General features: G+C 46.4%; 1 protein-coding gene across 1 annotated transcript in view; it reads left to right on the forward strand.

Moving 5' to 3' along the window:
• Positions 1 to 27,195, forward strand: part of LOC134934568 (stimulated by retinoic acid gene 6 protein-like) — a 140,630-nt gene that overhangs the window by 25,062 nt on the left and 88,373 nt on the right. The window contains exons 4-5 of the mRNA XM_063929980.1: positions 21,299 to 21,395; positions 23,307 to 23,404. Of these exons, the coding sequence (XP_063786050.1) occupies positions 21,299 to 21,395; positions 23,307 to 23,404 (195 nt within the window). The remainder of the gene's footprint in view (positions 1 to 21,298; positions 21,396 to 23,306; positions 23,405 to 27,195) is intronic.

A 27,195-nucleotide genomic window follows, 5' to 3' on the forward strand; every position in this document is an offset into this window, starting at 1 on the left:
CGTTTTTTAAAAAATTCTGCACCACCAAATTCAAGGTATGTGCAAAACATGGGACGTGCTGGAATTTGCCCATATTTAATGCACACACAATATTGCTGGCGTTGTCCGATGCCACAAATCCACAGGAGAGTCCAATTGGGGTAAGCCATTCCGCGATGATCTTCCTCAGTTGCCGTAAGAGGTTTTCAGCTGTGTGCGTATTCTGGAAAGCGGTGATACAAAGCGTAGCCTGCCTAGGAAAGAGTTGGCGTTTGCGAGATGCTGCTACTGGTGCCGCCGCTGCTGTTCTTGCGGCGGGAGTCCATACATCTACCCAGTGGGCTGTCACAGTCATATAGTCCTGACCCTGCCCTGCTCCACTTGTCCACATGTCCGTGGTTAAGTGGACATTGGGTACAACTGCATTTTTTAGGAGACTGGTGAGTCTTTTTCTGACGTCCGTGTACATTCTCGGTATCGCCTGCCTAGAGAAGTGGAACCTAGATGGTATTTGGTAACGGGGGCACACTGCCTCAATAAATTGTCTAGTTCCCTGTGAACTAACGGCGGATACCGGACGCACGTCTAACACCAACATAGTTGTCAAGGACTCAGTTATCCGCTTTGCAGTAGGATGACTGCTGTGATATTTCATCTTCCTCGCAAAGGACTGTTGAACAGTCAATTGCTTACTGGAAGTAGTACAAGTGGGCTTACGACTTCCCCTCTGGGATGACCATCGACTCCCAGCGGCAACAACAGCAGCGCCAGCAGCAGTAGGCGTTACACGCAAGGATGCATCGGAGGAATCCCAGGCAGGAGAGGACTCGTCAGACTTGCCAGTGACATGGCCTGCAGGACTATTGGCATTCCTGGGGAAGGAGGAAATTGACACTGAGGGAGTTGGTGGGGTGGTTTGCGTGAGCTTGGTTACAAGAGGAAGGGATTTACTGGTCAGTGGACTGCTTCCGCTGTCACCCAAAGTTTTTGAACTTGTCACTGACTTATTATGAATGCGCTGCAGGTGACGTATAAGGGAGGATGTTCCGAGGTGGTTAACGTCCTTACCCCTACTTATTACAGCTTGACAAAGGGAACACACGGCTTGACACCTGTTGTCCGCATTTCTGGTGAAATACCTCCACACCGAAGAGCTGATTTTTTTGGTATTTTCACCTGGCATGTCAACGGCCATATTCCTCCCACGGACAACAGGTGTCTCCCCGGGTGCCTGACTTAAACAAACCACCTCACCATCAGAATCCTCCTGGTCAATTTCCTCCCCAGCGCCAGCAACACCCATATCCTCCTCATCCTGGTGTACTTCAACACTGACATCTTCAATCTGACTATCAGGAACTGGACTGCGGGTGCTCCTTCCAGCACTTGCAGGGGGCGTGCAAATGGTGGAAGGCGCATGCTCTTCACGTCCAGTGTTGGGAAGGTCAGGCATCGCAACCGACACAATTGGACTCTCCTTGTGGATTTGGGATTTCAAAGAACGCACAGTTCTTTGCGGTGCTTTTGCCAGCTTGAGTCTTTTCAGTTTTCTAGCGAGAGGCTGAGTGCTTCCATCCTCATGTGAAGCTGAACCACTAGCCATGAACATAGGCCAGGGCCTCAGCCGTTCCTTGCCACTCCGTGTGGTAAATGGCATATTGGCAAGTTTACGCTTCTCCTCCGACAATTTTATTTTAGGTTTTGGAGTCCTTTTTTTACTGATATTTGGTGTTTTGGTTTTGACATGCTCTGTACTATGCCATTGGGCATCGGCCTTGGCAGACGACGTTGCTGGCATTTCATCGTCTCGGCCATGACTAGTGGCAGCAGCTTCAGCACGAGGTGGAAGTGGATCTTGATCTTTCCCTTATTTTGGAACCTCAACATTTTTGTTCTCCATATTTTAATAGGCACAACTAAAAGGCACCTCAGGTAAACAATGCAGATGGATGGATTGGATACTAGTATACATTTATGGACGGGCTGCCGAGTGCCGACACAGAGGTAGCCACAGCCGTGAACTACCGCACTGTACTGTGTCTGCTGCTAATATATAGACTGGTTGATAAAGAGATAGTATACTCGTAACTAGTATGTATGTATAAAGAAAGAAAAAAAAACCACGGTTAGGTCACTGGTATATACAATTATGGACGGGCTGCCGAGTGCCGACACAGAGGTAGCCACAGCCGTGAACTACCGCACTGTACTGTGTCTGCTGCTAATATATAGACTGGTTGATAAAGAGATAGTATACTCGTAACTAGTATGTATGTATAAAGAAAGAAAAAAAAACCACGGTTAGGTGGTATATACAATTATGGACGGGCTGCCGAGTGCCGACACAGAGGTAGCCACAGCCGTGAACTACCGCACTGTACTGTGTCTGCTGCTAATATATAGACTGGTTGATAAAGAGATAGTATACTCGTAACTAGTATGTATGTATAAAGAAAGAAAAAAAAACCACGGTTAGGTCACTGGTATATACAATTATGGACGGGCTGCCGAGTGCCGACACAGAGGTAGCCACAGCCGTGAACTACCGCACTGTACACTGGTTGATAAAGAGATAGTAGTATACTCGTAACAACTAGTATGACGACGGTATAAAGAATGAAAAAAAAACCACGGTTAGGTGGTATATAATACAATTATGGTTGGACGGACTGCCTGCCGAGTGCCGACACAGAGGTAGCCACAGCCGTGAACTACCGCACTGTACACTGGTTGATAAAGAGATAGTAGTATACTCGTAACAACTAGTATGACGACGGTATAAAGAACGAAAAAAAAACCACGGTTAGGTGGTATATATTATAATACAATTATGGATGGACGGACTGCCTGCCGAGTTCCGACACAGAGGTAGCCACAGCCGTGAACTACCGCACTGTACACTGGTTGATAAAGAGATAGTAGTATACTCGTAACAACTAGTATGACGACGGTATAAAGAACGAAAAAAAAACCACGGTTAGGTGGTATATATTATAATACAATTATGGATGGACGGACTGCCTGCCGAGTTCCGACACAGAGGTAGCCACAGCCGTGAACTACCGCACTGTACACTGGTTGATAAAGAGATAGTAGTATACTCGTAACAACTAGTATGACTATGACGACGGTATAAAGAAAGAAAAAAAAAACCACGGTTAGGTGGTATATAATACAATTATGGATGGACGGACTGCCTGCCGAGTGCCGACACAGAGGTAGCCACAGCCGTGAACTACCGCACTGTACTGTGTCTGCTGCTAATATAGACTGGTTGATAAAGAGATAGTATACAATACTACTAATATACTGGTGGTCAGGCACTGGTCACCACTAGTCACACTGGCAGTGGCACTCCTGCAGCAAAAGTGTGCACTGTTTAATTTTAATATAATATTATTTATCATGTACTCCTGGCTCCTGCTATAACAACCTGCAGTGCTCCCCAGTCTCCCCCACAATTATAAGCTTTATATACAATACATTGATGTGCAGCACACTGGGCTGAGCAGTGCACACAGACTGAGTCACTGTGTGACTGTGTATCGTTTTTTTCAGGCAGAGAACGGATATATTAAATAAAACAAACAACTGCACTGTCTCTGGTGGTCACTGGTCACTGTGGTCGTCAGTCACTAAACTCTGTCTGCACTCTGCACTCTCTTCTAATCTACAGTATCACAGCAATCTCTCTCTCTCTTCTAAATCTAATCTAAATGGAGAGGACGCCAGCCACGTCCTCTCCTTATCAATCTCAATGCACGTGTGAAAATGGCGGCGACGCGCGGCTCCTTATATAGAATCCGAGTCTCGCGAGAATCCGACAGCGTCATGATGACGTTCGGGCGCGCTCGGGTTAACCGAGCAAGGCGGGAAGATCCGAGTCGCTCGGACCCGTGAAAAAAAAAGTGAAGTTCGTGCGGGTTCGGATTCAAAGAAACCGAACCCGCTCATCTCTAGTGATCATATCATACAGCCCATTAAGAACCTAGCAATCTGGGGAACCATTATGTAACAGGTAGCATCTATCCTTGTGTATCAATGCCTATTTCCCGATAGATTGCGAGCAGGGCATTCCTACCTCTATATCTGTCTGTCTTTGCCCAGTTTTGTTCTATAACTGTTGTTCTAATTGTAAAGCGCAACGGAATATGCTGCGCTATATAAGAAACTGCTAATAAATAATAAATAAATAAATACGCAGATGGCTGAAAATCGGTTGTTTGCGATTATTTTTGCCCGTCTGTGTCAGGGTCTGAAAAAGGCCCATACTATCTACCACAGACTGGAGGGGATGTAGTTAACCCGGCTGTTGGGATCCTGGCGTTCAGGATCTTGAAGCAAAATCCTGACAGACGGGAATGCCGACAGCACTCACCATGGGTTTTCCCACTTGTGAGTGTCCAAACCTGTGGTGAGTGCAGCAAGCCACCGAGCCTGCAAGCGGACTCTTTGCGCTCTCATCGCTGCCGGTATTATGGCTGCCGGGATTCCGCTCTTGGTATATTGACAGCCAGCATCCAGTCCGCCGGGATATCATTATCATCCCGACTGGAGAAACAGATCCCAGAAGAAAAAGTTCAAGAAACTGAAAGCTATCCACTTGACTTCAAGTTCCAGAACTTGTCTTCAGTCCATCCAGTAGCACCTGAGATAACACAGAGTAGCAGCCAGACATAGCACTTAGTTATAATTATATGTATTTTGATTAGAAAAACTAAAAACTTAAGTTGGGCTTTTTTTAGGAATGGTCTGGGCTTGTTTTGGGCTTATTTTTTAGTCATCAATTGCTTGTTTTTCATTTCATAGTTTGCAACACTGACCGGGGCCCAGGATTTCTTTTGGCAGCGCTGCTGATAGTAGAGGGTTCTATATGCTCACATGCAGGGGTGTAGCGAGGATGGCTCCAGTGGAGCACAAGCTCCGGGCGCTGGAAAAGTTGGAGGGCGCGTTGCCGCCTGGTCACTCCCTCCTTCTGTCCGCTATACTGCGAGCAGCTGTACAGGCACCTGCAGAGCAGGAGAGGAAGCAAAGGTAGTGCACACTCAGAGCACATTGTCCCTGTTTTAAACATATGGGGTGCCCAAAGGAAACTTTTGCCCTGAGCTCCACAAGGTCTAGAACCGGCCCTGTCACCAATGTAGGATTTTTCAATATTTTTTTTTTCAAATGTAACATGCCTCCAATTCAGTACAGGGGAGGGAGCGCCGCAACATACCATTGCTCCGGGCACCATGGCACCTAGCTACACCTCTGCTCACATGGCACTGGCCACATCAACACTCTCCATAGCTCCACTGCTTCTCACTATAGACCCTTGAACATTTTCAGATACCCAGTGCTTGATTTTAGAGAGGGCATAATTAGCACGTAAGACATACTCTGCCTCCTACAAAGTGCAGTGTATGTAATAAGTCAGACATGTACAGGGCCAGCGATCACAGCAAGCAGTTACATGTGGCAGTAGGGCCACTTACCTGTGCGGAATGTTTTGAGTTTTTACTCTGTATGTGGGTATCATTCCACAATCTAGAACTCCTGCTCTGCTGAGCACTGGAGTCTGGGGGAGTGACAGAAAAACCTGGCAGCGGCCCTGAACATATATGTAAACATTGGTCTTCTTATACACTGGATAGTGTATCTATTATAATTAACACTGTAGAAGGTCTATAGCAGTGATTCCCAAACTCAGTTCTTAGGGACCCCTAACAGTGCATGTTTTCTATATCTCCTAGTTGGTGCACAGGTGTAATCATTACTGGCTGACATATTTTAAAATATCATATAATGTGAATGTGCAAATGTGTGCTAAGAACTTCACTTATAATCTAGAGATGAGCGGTTCGGATTCTGGGGAATCCGAACCGCTCAGAACATGGGAATCCGAGCACACCCGTACCGGAGGCTCGGGTGTTTCTGCCAGACTCAGATTCCCCAACGAAGCTGAACGTCATCTTCCCGGCGTCGGATTCTCATGGAACTTGGATTCTATAAAAGGTGCCGCGGGCCGGGATTTGGCACCATTTCCTGGAGGTAGCAGCACGCTGACGTTTGCTGCGCATACTCCATACCTCCCAACTTTGTCCTGTAGTAAAGAGGGACATCTGCGTGTGCCTGCCATAAAATGGGCATGGCCTGTGACATGGGGGCGTGGCTTCGCGGAGGGCCCACGGTCGTGAGCCAAGTCCCATTTTCATCACTGAGGGGGCATGTCCAGCGCACTGTGAGCTGCTCTGTCTGTACTGAATAGACGCTGTGCAGGCACCAGTGGAAGCATCTCTTGGCCATGATAAAAAGAAGGCCATTGTCATGCCTGTGCATAGGACCAACAAATCCACCTCTTTTGTGTGGAATTATTTTTACCAAAATCCTGACAACTTTTGTCTAGCCATCTGTAGCCTTTGTGGAACCACAGTAAGTAAGGGTAGTGATGTTAAGCGTTTAGGAACCTCCACCCTATTACGTCATCTGCAGTGAGTTCATGACAAGCATTTTATTACATCCACAACTGGTGCTAAAAAAATAACAGCAAGCATCTGCTAGATCCCAGCATCTGCAATCTCCACCACCTTCATCCTCAATATCCACATTAATAATCAGATATAGTCCTGCAACCACTTTGTCAACACTAGGTGACACCTCTTCTTTCCTCTGAAAGCTAGGCCTGCTGCTGGGGGTGGATTTTCATCCCAGAAGTGTACGAAGAAGACAGCTAGTAGTTGTTCCACAAAACAATTGACTGTTAAACAATCTTTTGCAAGGGGGAGCAAATATGATTGTTCTCACCCAGTCGCACAGCGGATCACTGATGCCATGACTGCTATGCTAGTATTAGATCTGCGTCCAATATCCACCATTAATGCAGTGGATTTTACACAGTTAATTGAGGTCCTGTGTCCCCGGTACCAAGTTCCATCTCGGTTCCATTCTAGCCGAAAAAAGCCATTCCTCGGCTGTACCCGGACGTTAAATAAACTCTAATTATTGCCCTACAAAATGCCATTGTACAGCTATGTGGACAAGAGGTAGTGGGCAAACGAAATATTATATGATTGTGACAGCCCACTGGGTGGGTGAATCGCCTTCATCATCAGCAGTAGAAGCATTATCTAACAAATGCCAGCTTATTCAGATGCAGGCTACTCTGTGTATCACCAGCTTCACCAAGAGGCATACCGCATGACACCTCTTAGGGATGTCATAGCAACATGGCTTACCCCACTTGGACTCTCCTCAGGATTTGTGGTTTCTGATAACGCCACAAATATCGCAAAAGCATTACAGCTGGGTGAAATCCAACACATCCCCTGTTTTGCTCACATGATTAACTTGGTGGTACAGGTTTTTTTTTAAATGACAGGGGCATGCAGGAGATGCTGTCTGTGGCCCGAAAGATTTCAGGACATTTTCAGCATTCAGCAACAGCATGCAGGAGATTGTAGCACCTTCAAGAGCAGTTTTATTTGCCCTGTCATCAACTGAAGCAAGAGGTGGTAACAAAGTGGAACCCCACCCTTTATATGCTTCGGAAGATGGAGAAACAGCAAAAAGCCATCCATAGCTATACCCTTTTGGGAGAGGAGGGGGAATGTATCTTAGCCCAGCACAATGAAGAGTACTTTCTGTCTTGTGCAAGGTGCTTAACCCCTTTGAAGTAGCCACCTGTGAAGTGAGTGCTGACACTGCTAGCTGGAGCCAGGTGATTCCCCTAATTAGGCTTTGGAAAATCAGCTGGAGAAATTGAAGGAGGAGATAAAACAAAGCAAATCCGTAAAGTATGCTGGACTTGTATATCAAGTGCTTGATTCACTTCGCCAGGATCCAAGGGTTGCCAATATCTTGAAATTGGATCACTACATTTTGGCAACCGTACTTGATCCTAGATTTAAGTCATATGCTGTGTATTTCTTTCCATCCGACCCAGATCTTCAGAGATGCAAAGAGCTCCTGGTGAGCAAGTTGGCAGCAAAAGTGACACGTGACACTACAACATCTCCTTCAGCTTCTTTAGCAGCAGCCAGGAAAAATGTATCTTTCCCAAAAGACCTAGTGGTGATGCAGATAAGTCAACACAACATTTTGACATCTGGTCGGGTCTAAATGAATTGCCCAGCATTTGTGACACCTCTACTGTAACTCCATCTGATGCGGTCACCATCCAAAAAATGGTGGAGGATTATTTTCATGACACCATAAAAAAAGGCATGTCACAGAGTCCCTTCGAGTACTGGAAGTTAAAAATGGCAATTTGGAGGGCCTTGTACAAACTGGATTTGCATCACTTAATCTGCCCACCCTCCAGTGTGTACTCGGAGAGAGTTTTCAGCACAGCCGGGAACCTTGTCAGCGATCAGCGTATGAGGCTACTTCCTGGAAAAGATTATGTTCATCAAAATGAACTGGAAATTCCACGAGGACGATTTTTCCCGGCAATTATGTCAAAGTACAGAGACTTCAGTAATGGTGGATTTCAGCTGGGATGAATTCATTTGTGTGAGGAGGATGTACACACTGATGAGAGTGAGGATGAGGATGGCAATGATGATGACATGTAGAGCTGTTGCCTTAAGCCAACTGGTAACTTGTTTTGTGGGGGCCCAAACAAACCAAGCACTTCAGCCACAAAAGCTGCAGTCCCTGTCACTGGAGAGCTTGGTTTGTTAAAGTGTGCCTATATATTTTAATATCCAACATAAGGGTAGGTGGGAAGGGCCCATGGACAATTTGTTTGTCTGTGCAGCTGCTCTGTCGCTTAGTAAACAAGCCAGCTGGCTGCAGACTTTGGCCTAAAGTGGATGAAAACAACATTGTAAGCTGTAAGGTGGTCAAAATTGTCTGCAAATGACTGGAAATGAATGCTATTGAGTTTAATAATACTCTATGTACAAAAAAAGGCCCAAATTAAGTGATTTCTCTATCGTCCTTGTGGATGCTGGGGTTCCTGAAAGGACCATGGGGAATAGCGGCTCCGCAGGAGACAGGGCACAAAAAGTAAAGCTTTCCGATCAGGTGGTGTGCACTGGCTCCTCCCCCCATGACCCTCCTCCAGACCCCAGTTAGATTTTTGTGCCCGGCCGAGAAGGGTGCAATCTAGGTGGCTCTCCTAAAGAGCTGCTTAGAGAAAGTTTAGCTTAGGTTTTTTATTTTACAGTGAGTCCTGCTGGCAACAGGATCACTGCAACGAGGGACTTAGGGGAGAAGGAGTGAACTCACCTGCGTGCAGGATGGATTGGCTTCTTGGCTACTGGACATCAGCTCCAGAGGGACGATCACAGGTACAGCCTGGATGGTCACCGGAGCCGCGCCGCCGGCCCCCTTGCAGATGCTGAAGTAAGAAGAGGTCCAGAATCGGCGGCTGAAGACTCCTGCAGTCTTCTAAAGGTAGCGCACAGCACTGCAGCTGTGCGCCATTTTCCTCTCAGCACACTTCACACGGCAGTCACTGAGGGTGCAGGGCGCTGGGAGGGGGGCGCCCTGGGAGGCAAATGAAAACCTTTTTTGGCGAAAAATACCTCACATATAGCCCCCAGAGGCTATATGGAGATATTTAACCCCTGCCAAGATTCACTAAATAGCGGGAGACGAGCCCGCCGAAAAAGGGGCGGGGCCTATCTCCTCAGCACACAGCGCCATTTTCTCTCACAGAAAGCCTGGAGAGAAGGCTCCCAGGCTCTCCCCTGCACTGCACTACAGAAACAGGGTTAAAACAGAGAGGGGGGGCACTGATTTTGGCGATATTGAGATATATATAAAGATGCTATAAGGGAAAACACTTATATAAGGTTGTCCCTATATAATTATAGCGTTTTGGTGTGTGCTGGCAAACTCTCCCTCTGTCTCCCCAAAGGGCTAGTGTGGGTCCTGTCCTCTGTCAGAGCATTCCCGGTGTGTGTGCTGTGTGTCGGTACGTGTGTGTCGACATGTATGAGGACGATGTTGGTGAGGAGGCGGAGAAATTGCCTGTAATGGTGATGTCACTCTCTAGGGAGTCGACACCGGAATGGATGGCTTATTTAGGGAATTACGTGAGAATGTCAACACGCTGCAAGGTCGGTTGACGACGTGAGACGGCCGACAAACTATTAGTACCGGTCCAGGCGTCTCAGAAACACCGTCAGGGGCGTTAAAAACGCCCATTTACCTCAGTCGGTCGACACAGACACGGACACTGAATCCAGTGTCGACGGTGAATAAACAAACGTATTTCTCATTAGGGCCACACGTTAAGGGCAATGAAGGAGGTGTTGCATATTTCTGATACTACAAGTACCACAAAAAAGGGTATTATGTGGGAGTGAAAAAACTACCTGTAGTTTTTCCTGAATCAGATAAAATAAAATGAAGTGTGTGATGATGCGTGGGGTTACCCCGATAGCAAATATTGGCGTTATACCCTTTCCCGCCAGAAATTAGGGCGCGTTGGGAAACACCCCTTAGGGTGATAAGGCGCTCACACGCTTATCAAGTGGCGTTACCGTCTCCAGATACGGCCGCCCTCAAGGAGCCAGCTGATAGGAAGCTGGAAAGATATCCTAAAAAGTATATACACACATACGGTGGTTATACTGCGACCAGCGATCGCCATCAGCCTGGAGATGCAGTGCTGGGTTGGCTTGGTCGGATTCCCTGACTGAAAATATTTTATTCATATAGAGCATTTAATAGGATGCATTCTATATATATGTACGTGAGATGCACAGAGGGATATTTGCTCTCTGGCATCAAGATAAGTACGTTGTCCATATCACCCAGAAGATGTCATGGACACGACAGTGGTCAGGTGATACAGATCCCATACGGCACATGGAAGTATTGCCGTATAAAGGGAAGGAGTTAGTTGGGGTCGGTCCATCGGACGGCAACAGCTGGGAAATCCAACCTTTTTACCCCAAGTTACATCTCAGCTGAAAAAGACACCGTCTTTTCAGCCTCAATCCTTCCTTTCCCATGAGGGCATGCAGGCAAAAGGCCAGTCATATCTGCCCAGACATAGAGGTAAGGGAAGTAGACTGCAGCAGGCAGCCCCTTCCCAGGAAAAGAAGCCCTCCACCGCGTCTGCCAAGTCCTCAGCATGACGCTGGGGCCATGCAAGCGGACTCAAGGTGGGGGGGTAGTCTCAAGAGTCTCAGCGCGCAGTGGGATCACTCGCAGGTTGACCCCTAGATAGTACAAGTATTATCCCAGGGGTACAGATGGGAGAGTCGAGACATCTTCTCCTCGCAGGTTTCTGAAGTCTGCTTTACCAACGGCTCCCTCCGACAGGGAGGCAGCATTGGAAACAATTCACAAGCTGTATATCCAGCAGGTGATAAATCAAAGTACCCCTCCTACAACAAGGAAAAGGGTATTATTTTTCCACACTATATTGTGGTACTGACGCCAGACGGCTTGGTGAGACATAGTCTAAACTGAAATCTTTGAACACTTACATAAAAGGTTCAAATCGAGATGGAGTCACTCAGAGCAGTGATAGCGAACCGGAAAAAAGGGGACTATATGGTGTCCCTGGACATCAAGGATTACCTCCATGTCCAAATTTGCCCTTCTCAACAAGGGTACCTCTGGTTCGTGGTACAGAACTGTCAATATCAGTTTCAGACGATGCCGTTTGAATTATCCACGGCACCCCGGGCCTTTTACCAAGGTAATGGCCGAAAAGATGTTTCTTCAAAGAAAAAAGGCATCTAAATTATCCCTTACTTGGACGATATCCTGAAAAGGGCAAGTTCCAGAGAACAGTTGGAGGTCGGAAGAGCACTATCTAAAGTAGTTCTACGACAGCACGACTGGATTCTAAATATTCCAAGAATCGCAGCTGTTTTCCGACGATACGTCTGCTGTTCCTAGGAATGATTCTGGGCATAGTCCAGAAAAAGGTGTTCCTCCGGGAGGAAAAAGCCAAGGAGTTATTCGACCTAGTCAGAAACCTCCTAAAACCAGGCCAAGTATCAGTGCATCAATGCACAGGAGTCCTGGGAAAAATGGTGGCTTCTTACGAAGCGATTCCATTCGGCAGATCTCAGGGGATTTGCTGGACGAATGGTCCGGATCGCATTTTCAGATGCATCAGCGGATAATCCTGTCTCCAAGGACAAGGGTGTCTCTTCTGTGGGGGCTGCAGAGTGCTCATCTTTTAGAGGGCAGCACACTCAGCATTCAGGACTGTGTTCTGGGGACCACGGATACCAGCCTGAGAGGCTGGGGAGTAGTCACACAGGGAAAAAATTTCCAAGGAAGTGTGGTCAAGTCTGGAGACTTCTCTCCACATGAATATACTGGAGCTAAGGGCAATTTACAATGCTCTGAGCCTAGGAAGACTCCTGCTTCAAAGTCAACCGGTGCTGATCCAGTAGGACATCATCATGGCGGTCGCCCACGTTATCAGACGGGGCGACACAAGAAGCAGGAGGGCAATGACAGCAAGGATTCTTCGCTGGGCGGAAAATCATGTGATAACACTGTCAGCAGTGTTCATTCCGGGAGTGGGCAACTGGGAAGATTTCCTCAGCATAAATGAATTCCACCCGGAAAAGTGGAAACTTAATCTGGAAGTTTCCACATGATTGTAAACCGTTGGGAAAGACCAAAGGTGGTTATGATGGCGTCCCACCTGAAGCGCCAGGTCAAGAGACACTCAGGCAATAGCTGGGACGCTCTGGTAACACCGTCGGTGTACCAGTCGGTGTATGTGTTCCATCCTCTGCTTTTCATACCCAATGTATTGAAAATGATAGGAAGGAGAGGAGTAAGAACTATACTCGTGGCTCCGGTTTGGCCAAGAAGGACTTGGTTCCCGGAACTTCAAGAGATACTAAGAAGGGTCTTGATTCGGCAAGAACCGTGTCTGTTCCGGGACTTACCGCAGCTGCGTTGACGCCAAGGCGGGTGAACGCCGGATCCTAAGGGAAAGAGGCATTCCGGAAGAGGTCATCCCTACCCTGGTCAGAGCCAGGAAGGAGGTGACCGCACAACATTATCACCACTTAGGTGAAAATATGTGCCAGGGTGTGAGTCCAGGAAGGCTCCACGGAAGAATTTCAACTAGGTTAATTTCTACATTTCCTGCAAACAGGAGTGTCTATGGGTCTCAAATTGGGTCCATTAAGGTTCAAATTTCGGCCTGTTGATTTTCTTCCAGAAAGAAATTGGCTTCAGTTCCTGAAGTCCAGAAGTTGTTAAGGGAGTACTGCATATACAGCCCCTTTGATGTCTCCAGTGGCACTGGGCGATCTCAACGTAGTTTTGGGATTCCTAAAAAATCACATTGGTTTAAACAACTCAAATCTGTGGATTTGATATATCTCACATGGAAAATGACCATGCTGTTGGTCCTGGCCTCGGCCAGGCGAGTGTCAGAATTGGCGGCTTTATCTCACAAAGCCATATCTGATTGTCCATTCGGACAGAGCAAAGCTGCGGACTCGTCCCCAGTTTCTCCTTAAGGTGGTGTCAGCGTTTCACCTGAACCAGCTTATTGTGGTACCTGCGGCTACTAGGGACTTGGAGGACTCCAAGTTGCTGGATGTTATCAGGGCCCTGAAAATATAGTTTCCAGGTTGGCTGGAGTCAGGAAATCTGACTTGCTGTTTATCCTGTATGCACCCAACAATGCTGGGTGCTTCTGCTTCTAAGCAGTCGATTGCTCGTGGGATTGGTAGCACAATTCAACTTGCACATTCTGTGGCAGGCCTGCCACAGTCTAGATCTGTTAAGGCCCATTCCACAAGGAAGGTGGGCTCATCTTGGGCGGCTGCCCGAGGGGTCTCGGCATTACAACTTTGCCGAGCAGCTACGTGGTCGGGGGAGAACACGTTTGTAAAATTCTACAAATTTGATACCCTGGCAAAAGAGGACCTGGAGTTCTCTCATTCGGTGCTGCAGAGTCATCCGCACTCTCCCGCCCGTTTGGGAGCTTTGGTATAATCCCCATGGTCCTTTCAGGAACCCCAGCATCCACAAGGACGATAGAGAAAATAAGAATTTACTTACCGATAATTCTATTTCTCGGAGTCCGTAGTGGATGCTGGGCGCCCATCCCAAGTGCGGATTATCTGCAATACTTGTACATAGTTATTGCTAACTAAATCGGGTTATTGTTGTTGTGAGCCATCTTTTCAGAGGCTCCGCTGTTATCATACTGTTAACTGGGTTCAGATCACAGGTTGTACAGTGTGATTGGTGTGGCTGGTATGAGTCTTACCCGGGATTCAAAATTCCTCCCTTATTGTGTACGCTCGTCCGGGCACAGTACCTAACTGGAGTCTGGAGGAGGGTCATGGGGGGAGGAGCCAGTGCACACCACCTGATCGGAAAGCTTTACTTTTTGTGCCCTGTCTCCTGCGGAGCCGCTATTCCCCATGGTCCTTTCAGGAACCCCAGCATCCACTACGGACTCCGAGAAATAGAATTATCGGTAAGTAAATTCTTATTTTTAGCTTTTTTTTTGTAAATTTTAGAAACAAATCCAAATCCGGCAAAAATGGCCTGGCACACATCTCTATTATACTCCATGTTAATCATAATGGTTTATCATCTTTTTTTTACTATCGGTGTTCTTAGTACTTAGAGTGTTCATCAGCATTTTTCTTCCTCCAGCATAGTACTAGAAGTCTTAGCATGGTAGCACCTCTTATATGCTTAGAAATCATTTTTTCCTCTTTATTCTAAAAGATCCACAGGTGGTGCTAATTATTTCACTTTGTAATGGGAGACCTATAAAACAGCCACTGTTAGGGGTCACTGAAGACCAAGGGGCATATGTTATTGGGTCCGGGTTTGATGGAGGTACAGGATGCCAGCCGATCTAGGACAGTTTTTAAAAGCGACAATCATTTGTAAGGCATGGTACCTCCATGTAAATGCCTCCATGTAAATGCCATTTGCCTTGTAAATGATTACCGCTTTAAAAAACGTACTGTATTAGCCGGCATCCCGCACCTCCGGCAATCTCGGACCCTATTACATATGACCCCAAGTTTGTTAAATGCAGATCTATAGTCTAGACTGTGGGGTAAAAACATTAACTTTGTGTATCAAACATTAATATAAAAACAGTAATACAGTATATATAATATAAACAGTAGAAGATACTGTGTTACTGAGCTTTCTAAGTCACTTCTTGCCATTATCTGTGCTCTGATCTCTCTGGTCTGGTGCACTGAGTGAGCGCTCAGATCCACATACACACATACCTCCCAGCCGCCATGCTTTGGTGGGACAGTCCTGCATTTAGGGCACTGTCCCGCCGTCTCACCTGCAGACCACAGTGTCTGCAAAGCAGAGCAGCAGGTGAATAGATGCTGTATACATGTGCAAAGCATCTACATAGTGCAGGGAAGAGACAGAGGGCAGTGCAGCTGCTCGGGGGTTGCTCTGCACTCTAGAACACTAGGTCCATTTCACACCTCTAGCCCATACCCGAACCCGGGCTATTGCTCGGTGGACCCGGGTTGCACCTCAGTATAAAAGGGTCCCTGATTGCCGATTGACCTAGCAGTCTAACCTGGGTAGTGAGTAGGGTGGTTGACCATGGGTAACAGTGTAAACGGTTACCCAGGTCCTATTACGAGCCTAGGAAGAGCCAGAGATGATGTCATCTCCAAGTGCCGGCAGAGAGAAGCCTCGGCAATAACCCATGTCCAGTCTGCGGTGTAAACGGGGGTTGACTTTTGCTGCAATGGGCCAGTTTTACAGAGAGAACTGCCACAGGGATATTTTGCTTATGAGCTGTGGAGATGAGTGATTTTTGTTTGTTTTTTTAAATCGCTGCAAAAAGGAGCTATAAAAAAATCTTTACCATTTTCTGAAATCAGTATGGTTTCATAGCATTTCTATGCAATGTTTTGTTTGTCTTATTAATGGTATTTGCCTTCATTTTGGTGAATAAACTCCAAAATCAAATTGAAGCGTGAAGACTGATAGTAAGAAGCTAGTTTGTGGCAAAATGCCTTTGTAGTAGTGATGTGCACCGGACATTTTTCATGTTTTGTGTTTTGGTTTTGGATTCGGTTCCGCGGACGTGTTTTGGATTCGGACGCATTTTGGCAAGACCTCCCTGAAAATTTTTTGTCGGATTCGGGTGTGTTTTGGATTCGGGTGTTTTTTTTACAAAAAACCCTCAAAAACAGCTTAAATCATAGAATTTTGGGGTAATTTTGATCCCATAGTATTATTAACCTCAATAACCATAATTTCCACTCATTTCCAGTCTATTCTGAACACCTCACAATATTATTTTTAGTCCTAAAATTTGCACCGAGGTTGCTGGATGACTAAGCTAAGCGACCCAAGTGGCCGACACAAACACCTGGCCCACCTAGGAGTGGCACTGCAGTGTCAGACAGGATGGCAGATTAAAAAAATTGTCCCCAAACAGCACATGATGCAAAGAAAAAAAGAGGCGCAATGAGGTAGCTGTGTGACTAAGCTAAGCGACCCAAGTGGCCGACACAAACACCTGGCCCATCTAGGAGTGGCACTGCAGTGTCAGACAGGATGGCACTTCAAAAAATAGTCCCCAAACAGCACATGATGCAAAGAATAATGAAAGAAAAAAGAGGTGCAAGATGGAATTGTCCTTGGGCCCTCCCACCCACCCTTATGTTGTATAAACAGGACATGCACACTTTAACAAACCCATCATTTCAGCCACAGGGTCTGCCACACGACTGTGACTGAAATGACTGGTTGGTTTGGGCCCCCACCAAAAAAGAAGCAATGAATCTCTCCTTGCATAAACTGGCTCTACAGAGGCAAGATGTCCACCTTCTCCTCATCATCCGATTCCTCACCCCTTTCACTGTGTACATTCCCCTCCTCACAGATTATTAATTCATCCCCACTGGAATCCACCATCTCAGGTCCCTGTGTACTTTCTGGAGGCAATTGCTGGTGAATGTCTCCACGGAGGAATTGATTATAATTCATTTTGATGAACATCATCTTCTCCACATTTTCTGGAAGTAACCTCGTACGCCGATTGCTGACAAGGTGAGCGGCGGCACTAAACACTCTTTCGGAGTACACACTGTAGGGGGGGCAACTTAGGTAAAATAAAGCCAGTTTCTGCAAGGGCCTCCAAATTGCCTCTTTTTCCTGCCAGTATACGTACGGACTGTCTGACGTGCCTACTTGGATGCGGTCACTCATATAATCCTCCACCATTCTTTCAATGGTGACAGAATCATATGCAGTGACAGTAGACGACATGTCCGTAATCGTTGGCAGGTCCTTCAGTCCGGACCAGATGTCAGCACTCGCTCCAGACTGCCCTGCATCACCGCCAGCGGGTGGGCTCGGAATTCTTAGCCTTTTCCTCGCACCCCCAGTTGCGGGAGAATGTGAAGGAGGAGCTGTTGACGGGTCACGTTCCGCTTGACTTGACAATTTTCTCACCAGCAGGTCTTTGAACCTCTGCAGACTTGTGTCTGCCGGAAAGAGAGATACAACTTAGGTTTTAAATCTAGGATCGAGCACGGTGGCCAAAATGTAGTGCTCTGATTTCAACAGATTGACCACCCGTGAATCCTGGTTAAGCGAATTAAGGGCTCCATCCACAAGTCCCACATGCGCTCTGTTTTAGCTCCTCCTTCAATGTCTCCAGCTTCTTCTGCAAAAGCCTGTTGAGGGGAATGACCTGACTCAGACTGGCAGTGTCTGAACTGACTTCACGTGTGGCAAGTTCAAAGGGTTGCAGAACCTTGCACAACGTTGAAATCATTCTCCACTGCGCTTGAGTCAGGTGCATTCCCCCTCCTTTGCCTATATCGTAGGCAGATGTATAGGCTTGAATGGCCTTTTGCTGCTCCTCCATCCTCTGAAGCATATAGAGGGTTGAATTCCACCTCGTTACCACCTCTTGCTTCAGATGATGGCAGGGCAGGTTCAGGAGTGTTTGCTGGTGCTCCAGTCTTCGGCACGCGGTGGCTGAATGCCGAAAGTGGCCCGCAATTCTTCGGGCCACCGACAGCATCTCTTGCACGCCCCTGTCGTTTTTTAAATAATAATGCACCAACAAATTCAATGTATGTGAAAAACATGGGATGTGCTGGAATTTGCCCAGATGTAATGCACGCACAATATTGGTGGCGTTGTCCGATGTCACAAATCCCCAGGAGAGTCCAATTGGGGTAAGCCATTCTGCGATGATGTTCCTCAGTTTCCGTAAGAGGTTGTCAGCTGTGTGCCTCTTATGGAAAGCGGTGATGCAAAGCGTAGCCTGCCTAGGAACGAGTTGGCATTTGCGAGATGCTGCTACTGGTGCCGCCGCTGCTGTTCTTGCTGCGGGAGGCAATACATCTACCCAGTGGACTGTCACAGTCATATAGTCTTGAGTCTGTCCTGCTCCACTTGTCCACATGTCCGTGGTTAAGTGGACATTGGGTACAACTGCATTTTTTAGGACACTGGTGACTCTTTTTCTGACGTCTGTGTACATTTTCGGTATCGCCTGCCTAGAGAAATGGAACCTAGATGGTATTTGGTACCGGGGACACAGTACCTCAATCAACTCTCTAGTTGCCTGTGAATTAACGGTGGATACCGGACATACGTTTCTCACCGCCCAGGCTGCCAAGGCCTGAGTTATCCGCTTTGCAGCAGGATGACTGCTGTGATATTTCATCTTCCTCGCAAAGGACTGTTGGACAGTCAATTGCTTACTGGAAGTAGTACAAGTGGTCTTCCGACTTCCCCTCTGAGATGACGATCGACTCCCAGCAGCGCCAGCAGCAGTAGGCGTTACACTCAAGGATGCATCGGAGGAATCCCAGGCAGGAGAGGACTCGTCAGACTTGACAGTGACATGGCCTGCAGGACTATTGGCTTTCCTGTCTAAGGAGGAAATTGACACTGAGGGAGTTGGTGGTGTGGTTTGCAGGAGCTTGGTTACAAGAGGAAGGGATTTAGTGGTCAGTGGACTGCTTCCGCTGTAATCCAAAGTTTTTGAACTTGTCACTGACTTCTGATGAATGCGGTACAGGTGACGTGTAAGGGAGGATGTTCCTAGGTGGTTAACGTCCTTACCCCTACTTATTACAGCTTGACAAAGGCAACACATGGCTTGACACCAGTTGTCCGCATTTCTGTTGAAATAATTCCACACCGAAGAGGTGATTTTTTTTTTGTATTTTGACCAGGCATGTCAATGGCCATATTCGTCCCACGGACAACAGGTGTCTCCCCGGGTGCCTGACTTAAACAAACCACCTCACCATCAGAATCCTCCTTGTAAATTTCCTCCCCAGCGCCAGCAACACCCATATCCTCATCCTGGTGTACTTCAACAGTGGCATCTTCAATTTGACTATTAGGAACTGGACTGCGGGTGCTCCTTCCAGCAATTGCAGGGGGCGTGCAAATGGTGGAAGGCGCAACCTCTTCTTGTCCAGTGTTGGGAAGGTCAGGCATCGCAACCGACACAATTGGACTCTCCTTGGGGATTTGTGATTTAGAAGAACGCACAGTTCTTTGCTGTGCTTTTACCATCTTAACTCTTTTTTAAGTTTTCTAGCAGGAGGATGAGTGCTTCCATCCTCAGGTGAAGCTGAACCACTAGCCTTGAACATAGGCCAGGGCCTCAGCCGTTCCTTGCCACTCCGTGTCGTAAATGGCACATTGGCAAGTTTACGCTTCTCCTCAGACTATTTTGATTTAGATTTTTGGGTTATTTTACTGAGCTTTATTTTTTTGGATTTTACATGCTCTCTACTATGACATTGTGCATTGGCCTTGGCAGACGATGTTGATGGCATTTCATCGTCTCGGCCATGACTAGTGGCAGCAGCTTCAGCACGAGGTGGAAGTGGATCTTGATCTTTCCCTATTTTACCCTCCACATTTTTGTTCTCCATTTTTTAATGTGTGGAATTATATGCCAGTATCAATAGCAATGGCCTACTACTATATATACTGCGCACAACTGAAATGCACCACAGGTATGTATGGATTGGATAGTATACTTGACGACACAGAGGTAGGTAGAGCAGTGGCCTTCTGTACCGTACTGCTATATATTATATACTGGTGGTCAGCAAACTGTGCAAAACTGAAATGCACCACAGGTATGGATGGATAGTATACTTGACGACACAGAGGTAGGTAGAGCAGTGGCCTACTGTACCGTACTGCTATATATTATATACTGGTGATCAGCAAACTGTGCAAAACTGAAATGCACCACAGGTATGGATGGATAGTATACTTGACGACACAGAGGTAAGTAGAGCAGTGGCCTACTGTACCGTACTGCTATATATTATATACTGGTGGTCAGCAAAATTATGCTCTGTACTCCTACTATATACTACAATGCAGCACAGATATGGAGCGTTTTTCAGGCAGAGAACGTATAATACTGGTGGTCACTGGTCACTGGTCAGCAAAACTCTGCACTGTACTCCTCCTATATAATACTGGTGGTCCCCAGTCCCCACAATAGCGCAGTGTGAGCACAGATATATGCAGCACACTGAGCACAGATATGGAGCGTTTTTCAGACAGAGAACGTATAATACTGGTGGTCACTGGTCAGCAAAACTCTGCACTGTACTCCTCCTATATAATACTGGTGGTCCCCAGTCCCCACAATAAAGCAGTGTGAGCACAGATATATGCAGCACACTGAGCACAGATATGGAGCGTTTTTCAGGCAGAGAACGTATAATACTGGTGGTCACTGGTCAGCAAAACTCTGCACTGTACTCCTCCTATATAATACTGCTGGTCCCCTGTCCTCACAATAAAGCAGTGAGCACAGATATTTGCAGCCACCTGAATAAAACTGAGAGGACGCCAGCCACGTCCTCTCACTATCATTTCCAATGCACGAGTGAAAAATGGCGGCGACGCGCGGCTCCTTATATAGAATCCGAATCTCGCGAGAATCCGACAGCGGGATGATGACGTTCGAGCGTGCTCGGGTTAACCAAGCAAGGCAGGAAGATTTGAATCTGCCTCGGAACCGTGTAAAATGGGTGAAGTTCGGGGGGGTTCGGATTCCGAGGAACCGAACCCGCTCATCACTACTTTGTAGTATTATTCCTTTAATTGTTCCAACACAATGCTTAGATATGGATATCCTGGTACATTTATTTATAAATAATTACCAAATCAATATACATATTGCTGATTTATTGTAAGTTAATTTGTTTTCCGATATTTAACTGTAATGATTATATATTTAGCAGTTTTTACTTAATCAGCTGTTTAAATGTAATGCCATTGCATTTTCCCCCATCTATTCTGTAGTCTGTAACAGCAGATTTATTGTAAATTCATTGACAAAGAAGATTAATTTATACTGTACCATTTTTTTTATCAGACTCCCCACCACTAATGACACTGGAGGTCTAACCAGGAACACCTGTATAAAATCTATGCGAATGGACCTCTTTGTTCATTATTCACTTATACCTGCGGTAAGAGATGTAATATTTCTCCAGTGTCAAAAATAGGTGTCTGCTATACACTCAGCATTCATGCTGCACTTTAAACACTGCTAATCCTTATTGTACATATCATAGCGCCAAGGGAGCTAGAGTATTGCTTGCACGAAGTAGAACAATCAGGGTTATACACTAGCTTTGTATTAAGGTGAAGATAGTCCCAACATGACCTCGGCAGTCGGCACTACTCATCACAAAATGCCCCCACATCCCTCACTTGCTCCACAGTTATGTACATGTCACCCAGACTTCCCACTTGCTCCAAAACATCCTCACATTCCCTGAGACTCCCATTTAGCACAAAATGCACCCATATACTCTCAAGTCCCACTTGCCATAACTCTCCCGCAAACCTCCAAATTGCCATTACGCGCTGCACTGCCACAATCCGCACAATCCCCTCACAACATTCATATCTCCCCACAGCCCACATGCAACTTAAAACTCTCCATATATCCACAAAACAGAGCCATATCAAGTCCTTACAGGGCCTTAGGCAATATACTGTTTCCCTCCCTGCCTGCCCCCCCCACACACACATACACAATAGGTTTGTGGCTGCCTGTTGTCCATCACTGAACTAGACAGATGCAAACTCATTGCTGATTGGTTTCTATGGTTTTATATAAATCTGTATATAATGGTAATTGTGATAAATAACCCTGAAAATATTTTAGATTATTATTTAGATGTACCAGGTAAACAGTTCTCGTCTTGTCCACAAATGCAGCCCCCTTCGGTTTCTATGGGAGGTGCAGTGCTGCTGGATAGTTACCCTATAGCAGGGGCTGGCTGGCAACTTTCAGCCTGGGGGGCAGACTCAAGCAAGAGGCCCAGCTTTCACAGGGAATCTGCAGTCAGGTGGTCCTGGAACACTTAAATTGCACTAGCCCGGGGAGCAGATGGCACCCTGCCCAGCCAGCCCCTGCCCTGTAGCAGCCTATGGGCTACCATGTCACAAAAATGACCAAAAGAGGTTTTCTCTGGAACCCTCTCTGCCAACGGCCCCTGTACATATATCAGCACATGTGCAGAACAGCCACGATATAGAAGTGAAATGATTGCTTTTGTGCTCATTTCACTTATCTTTATGGGTGTAGTATGAGTGGCCGGTGGCCGGTATCCCGGGGGCCAGCATACCTGTGTCGGGATCCTGACCGCCGGCATACCGACATCTGGGCGAGCGCTAATGAACCCCTTGCGGGCTTGCTGCGCTCGCTACGCTGCGGGCACGGTGGCGTGCTACGCGTGCCACACTATTTATTCTACTTCCAGGGGGGTCGTGGACCCCCAAGAGAGAAAATATGTGTCAGCATGACGGCGGTCGGGATCCTGGCGCCGGTATGTCGATCGCCGGGATCCTGGCCGGCGGCATACTGAAGACCACTCCTCTTTACATCACAGTGGTGGGATCATTTCAGAAGCTCGCTCCCTGCATGTGATTGTTAGTACATTCCTGAAAATGTTAATTCTTATTGCCGCGAATAGTGACAATAAGACGTTAACATTTTTGGATTTAAAGCCCAATAATTAGTAAATATGACCCAATGTAACACAGCATAATTTAACTTTATTCACCCTATTCAATATTCAACAATACCTATAGGAGACATTACCAGGTAGTCTGCCAAACACCCACATTCTATATAGAACTATCACCCTGAGCACCCTTTACTTTCAGATGTATATTATTGTTAATATGGTGTTTAAACATTTTACATCGATCCTATGTTCAAAGAATAAGTACAAGAATCTACTCACACAATAATTTGTTTGCTCAATACAAAAATGAGAAGATTGGACAGTAACAAACTACACTACATGAGATAACTGTACTGAAACCATGAGACATATGTAACAGATTCTTTATTTTCTCTTTGTTAGGCTCTTATTACAATTCTATTATCCTTTCTCCAACGGCAAGCAAGGCATCCAAAATCTGTGGACAAATTACCACTGGCCCAGAGATTTGGAATAGTTGTGTAAGTACTGCCTACCCCTCTTCAGATGGGATAAAATAGGCAGGAGTTCTTCCAGGATTATTAAGTGCACATGTTGTACTTTCCACTTGTTGATCAGTCCAAATAAAGGGCTGGATGTAATGGCACCTGAATTCGGTGGCAATGCGGGATTTCTGCCAAACTCAGATGTTTTTTAAAGCGGCAGTTACTTACAAGGCATGGCTGTGCTTTGTAATTGATTGACCCTTTAAAAAATGTCCGAGTTCTGCCATATCCCGCACGGCCACCGTACTCAGGCGCCATTACATCCAGTTCTATGTCTAAAAAAAACCCACACGCACACGCAGGGGGGGTTTCTGAGTACCTAAAAAAAAAAAACCATGGCCGCCGATCAGAGAGCGCTGCTGAACGATTTATTTATTTATTTTTATGTGGAGGAAAGAGGCTATAATGTGGCTGCACTGAGAGGCTGCCCGCAAGTAGGGAGAGCCACAGCGGCAGTGCGCCGCTCCTCTCAGGCACTTCTCGTGTGAACTTGAAGCTGTGTGACTGAGCTGGCGGGGTAGCGGTGAAGTGGAGGCTGAACCAGTGAGGCAGTGACTGTCTCCGGCCCTCCGTCTCCGTCCCACTAACTCTGCAGCAGCCAGGAGTCGGAAGTCTATAAATAATGCTGGCTGAGTGAGCAATACATACTGCCCGTATTGCTGTACTTTCTGTTAATTGGGGGGAGGGGTGAAGTGGGGTGGATGTGTGTTTGCTGTGTGCATGTAGAGTGTGTGTGTGTATACAGTATATGTATGTATGCTGTATGTATGCTGTGTGTATTTATGCTGCGTGTGCGTTTAATTATTCTCTTTGTATATGCTACTATACAGTATTTGTGTTAATTGATGTCTATGTATATATCAGAGGTGCACAGCACTTCAGAGTCTGCATATTAAAATCTTGAAGTGCCATGCAATGATTTATATTTTTTATATATATATATATATATATATATATATAAACAAATATGATATAGCGCTGATTAATACGTGACAGAGAAAATATATGATGTGTATATATAAATACACTTAGCGTGTGTCCATATATTTGAATCACAGCAACTTCCTGTGGATGCTGCCAGTGTGCACTAGATCCTCGTAATATAGTGGGACCGCAGCTCCCCTTCCAGCAATCCGAACTCCTCCGGAGAAAAGATATCTGTCAATAGAACATATATAGGGGGCGCTCCATAGTGCATAAAAGCTTTTTTATTTTTAAAAATATACACAAGGTATTTAAAACCAACTGTAAGTATTCGTACCAGAAGGCAACCAGTGTGGGCTGGTTACCACGTGATTCAAATCAAAAAGATCAATTGGAAAGGCAGGAGCAAGTGTCAGGCGATCATACCGGATACCTCCACCCGCCGACGGCTGGTCTCCCCAGACTCTCGGGCAGGAATCACACACGTCCCCGACTCCTCGCTCAGCAATGCCAACGATCGTGTACGTCACCAGACTCCGCCCCAACGCGTTTCGTCATAGAAGTCTATGACGAAACGCGTTGGGGCGGAGTCTGGTGACGTACACGATCGTTGGCATTGCTGAGCGAGGAGTCGGGGACGTGTGTGATTCCTGCCCGAGAGTCTGGGGAGACCAGCCGTCGGCGGGTGGAGGTATCCGGTATGATCGCCTGACACTTGCTCCTGCCTTTCCAATTGATCTTTTTGATTTGAATCACGTGGTAACCAGCCCACACTGGTTGCCTTCTGGTACGAATACTTACAGTTGGTTTTAAATACCTTGTGTATATTTTTAAAAATAAAAAAGCTTTTATGCACTATGGAGCGCCCCCTATATATGTTCTATTGACAGATATATATATATATATATATATATATACACACACTCCAACGGCAGCATTCTTGTAGATATATAATCAATAATCCATACTTAAGTCAATCCTACGTTTCGGTTTAATGTCAACCTTCGTCAGGTATACAAAAGGTATCCTTGATGCAGGTTGAAATTAAACCAAAATGTAGGATTGATTTAAGTATGGATTATTGACTATTGACTATGGCCCTCATTCCGAGTTGTTCGCTCGTTCTTTTTCATCGCATCGCAGTGAAAATCCGCTTAGTACGCATGTGCAAAGTTCGCACTGCGACTGCGCCAAGTAACTTTACTATGAAGAAAGTATTTTTACTCACGGCTTTTTCTTCGCTCCGGCGATCGTAATGTGATTGACAGGAAATGGGTGTTACTGGGCGGAAACACGGCGTTTTAGGGGCGTGTGGCTGAAAACGCTACCGTTTCCGGAAAAAACGCAGGAGTGGCTGGAGAAACGGTGGGAGTGCCTGGGCGAACGCTGGGTGTGTTTGTGACGTCAACCAGGAACGACAAGCACTGAACTGATCGCACAGGCAGAGTAAGTCTGGAGCTACTCTGAAACTGCTAAGTAGTTAGTAATCGCAATATTGCGAATACATCGGTCGCAATTTTAAGAAGCTAAGATTCACTCCCAGTAGGCGGCGGCTTAGCGTGTGTAACTCTGCTAAATTCGCCTTGCGACCGATCAACTCGGAATGAGGGCCTATATCTACAAGACTGCTGCCGTTCTGTTGGAGCATTTCAATTTGTTTGGGATGACACTTTGGTCACTGTTCAATGCCATTTTTGATTGTCAGCTTCTGCCTCACTACATAAATGTATATTATACATATGTGTAATTCTTGTTTGTTCACCTTGACAAAGGGGTGTTAGCGCCCCGAAACGTTGGATGGTCTTTCTTTTCACCAATATGGAATAAACACCGTTTGATTTAAAGTTCCATGAGTCTGTCCCTGAGTGCCGCTGCATGCTAGGATTTGTTGCATATATATATATATATATATATATATATATATATATATATACACACACACACACACACACACACACACACACACACATACATACATATAGCAGTGGCGGAACTAGCGAGCGGTGGGCCTTGGTGCAACAAAATGCTTTGGGCCCCCCCATCCCTTCCAAGTCCACCCCCTCACCCCTGGAGAGTATCTGGTGAGGGGGACCTGTTCAGGGCCAGGGAAATGGATACCTGGCAACAGTGCCGTAACTAAACATTTTAGCGCTGTGTGCAAGAAACGGCATTGGAGTCCCCCCACTCCATGCAAAACAGGGGAAGTGCGCGCCGTAGGCGTGCGCAGAATATATAGGGGCATGGCTTTGTGGGGAAGGGGTGTGGCCACAAAATAATACAGATTCATATAACGGTTCACAGTAGTCTCCATTATTCAAATTACGCCACACAGTAGCACCAGTACACCAGGTAGATTCCCCTTTTACACCTTACGGCAGACAGATTCCCCTTTTTACACAGTACGGCAGACAACGTCCCCTTTTTTACACATTACAGCAGACATCGTCCCCTTTTTTTTACACATTACGGCAGAAAGCGTCCCCTTTTTACACATTAAGGCAGACCGCGTCCCCTTTTTACACATTAAGGCAGACAGCGTCCCCTTTTTACACATTACGGCAGACAGCGTCCCCCTTTTTACACATTAAGGCAGACAGCATGCACTTTTTACACATTAAGGCAGACAGCGTGCACTTTTTACACATTAAGGCAGACCGCGTCCCCTTTTTTACACATTAAGGCAGACAGCGTCCCCCTTTTACACATTACGGCAGCCAGTCCCCCTTTTTACACATTAAGGCAGACAGCGTCCCCTTTTTTACACATTACAGCAGACAGCATCCCCTTTTTTACACATTACGGCAGACAACGTCCCCTTTTCTACACATTATGGCAGACAGATT

Source organism: Pseudophryne corroboree, chromosome 6, assembly GCF_028390025.1.
Source record: "Pseudophryne corroboree isolate aPseCor3 chromosome 6, aPseCor3.hap2, whole genome shotgun sequence".
Lineage (NCBI taxonomy): Eukaryota > Metazoa > Chordata > Amphibia > Anura > Myobatrachidae > Pseudophryne > Pseudophryne corroboree.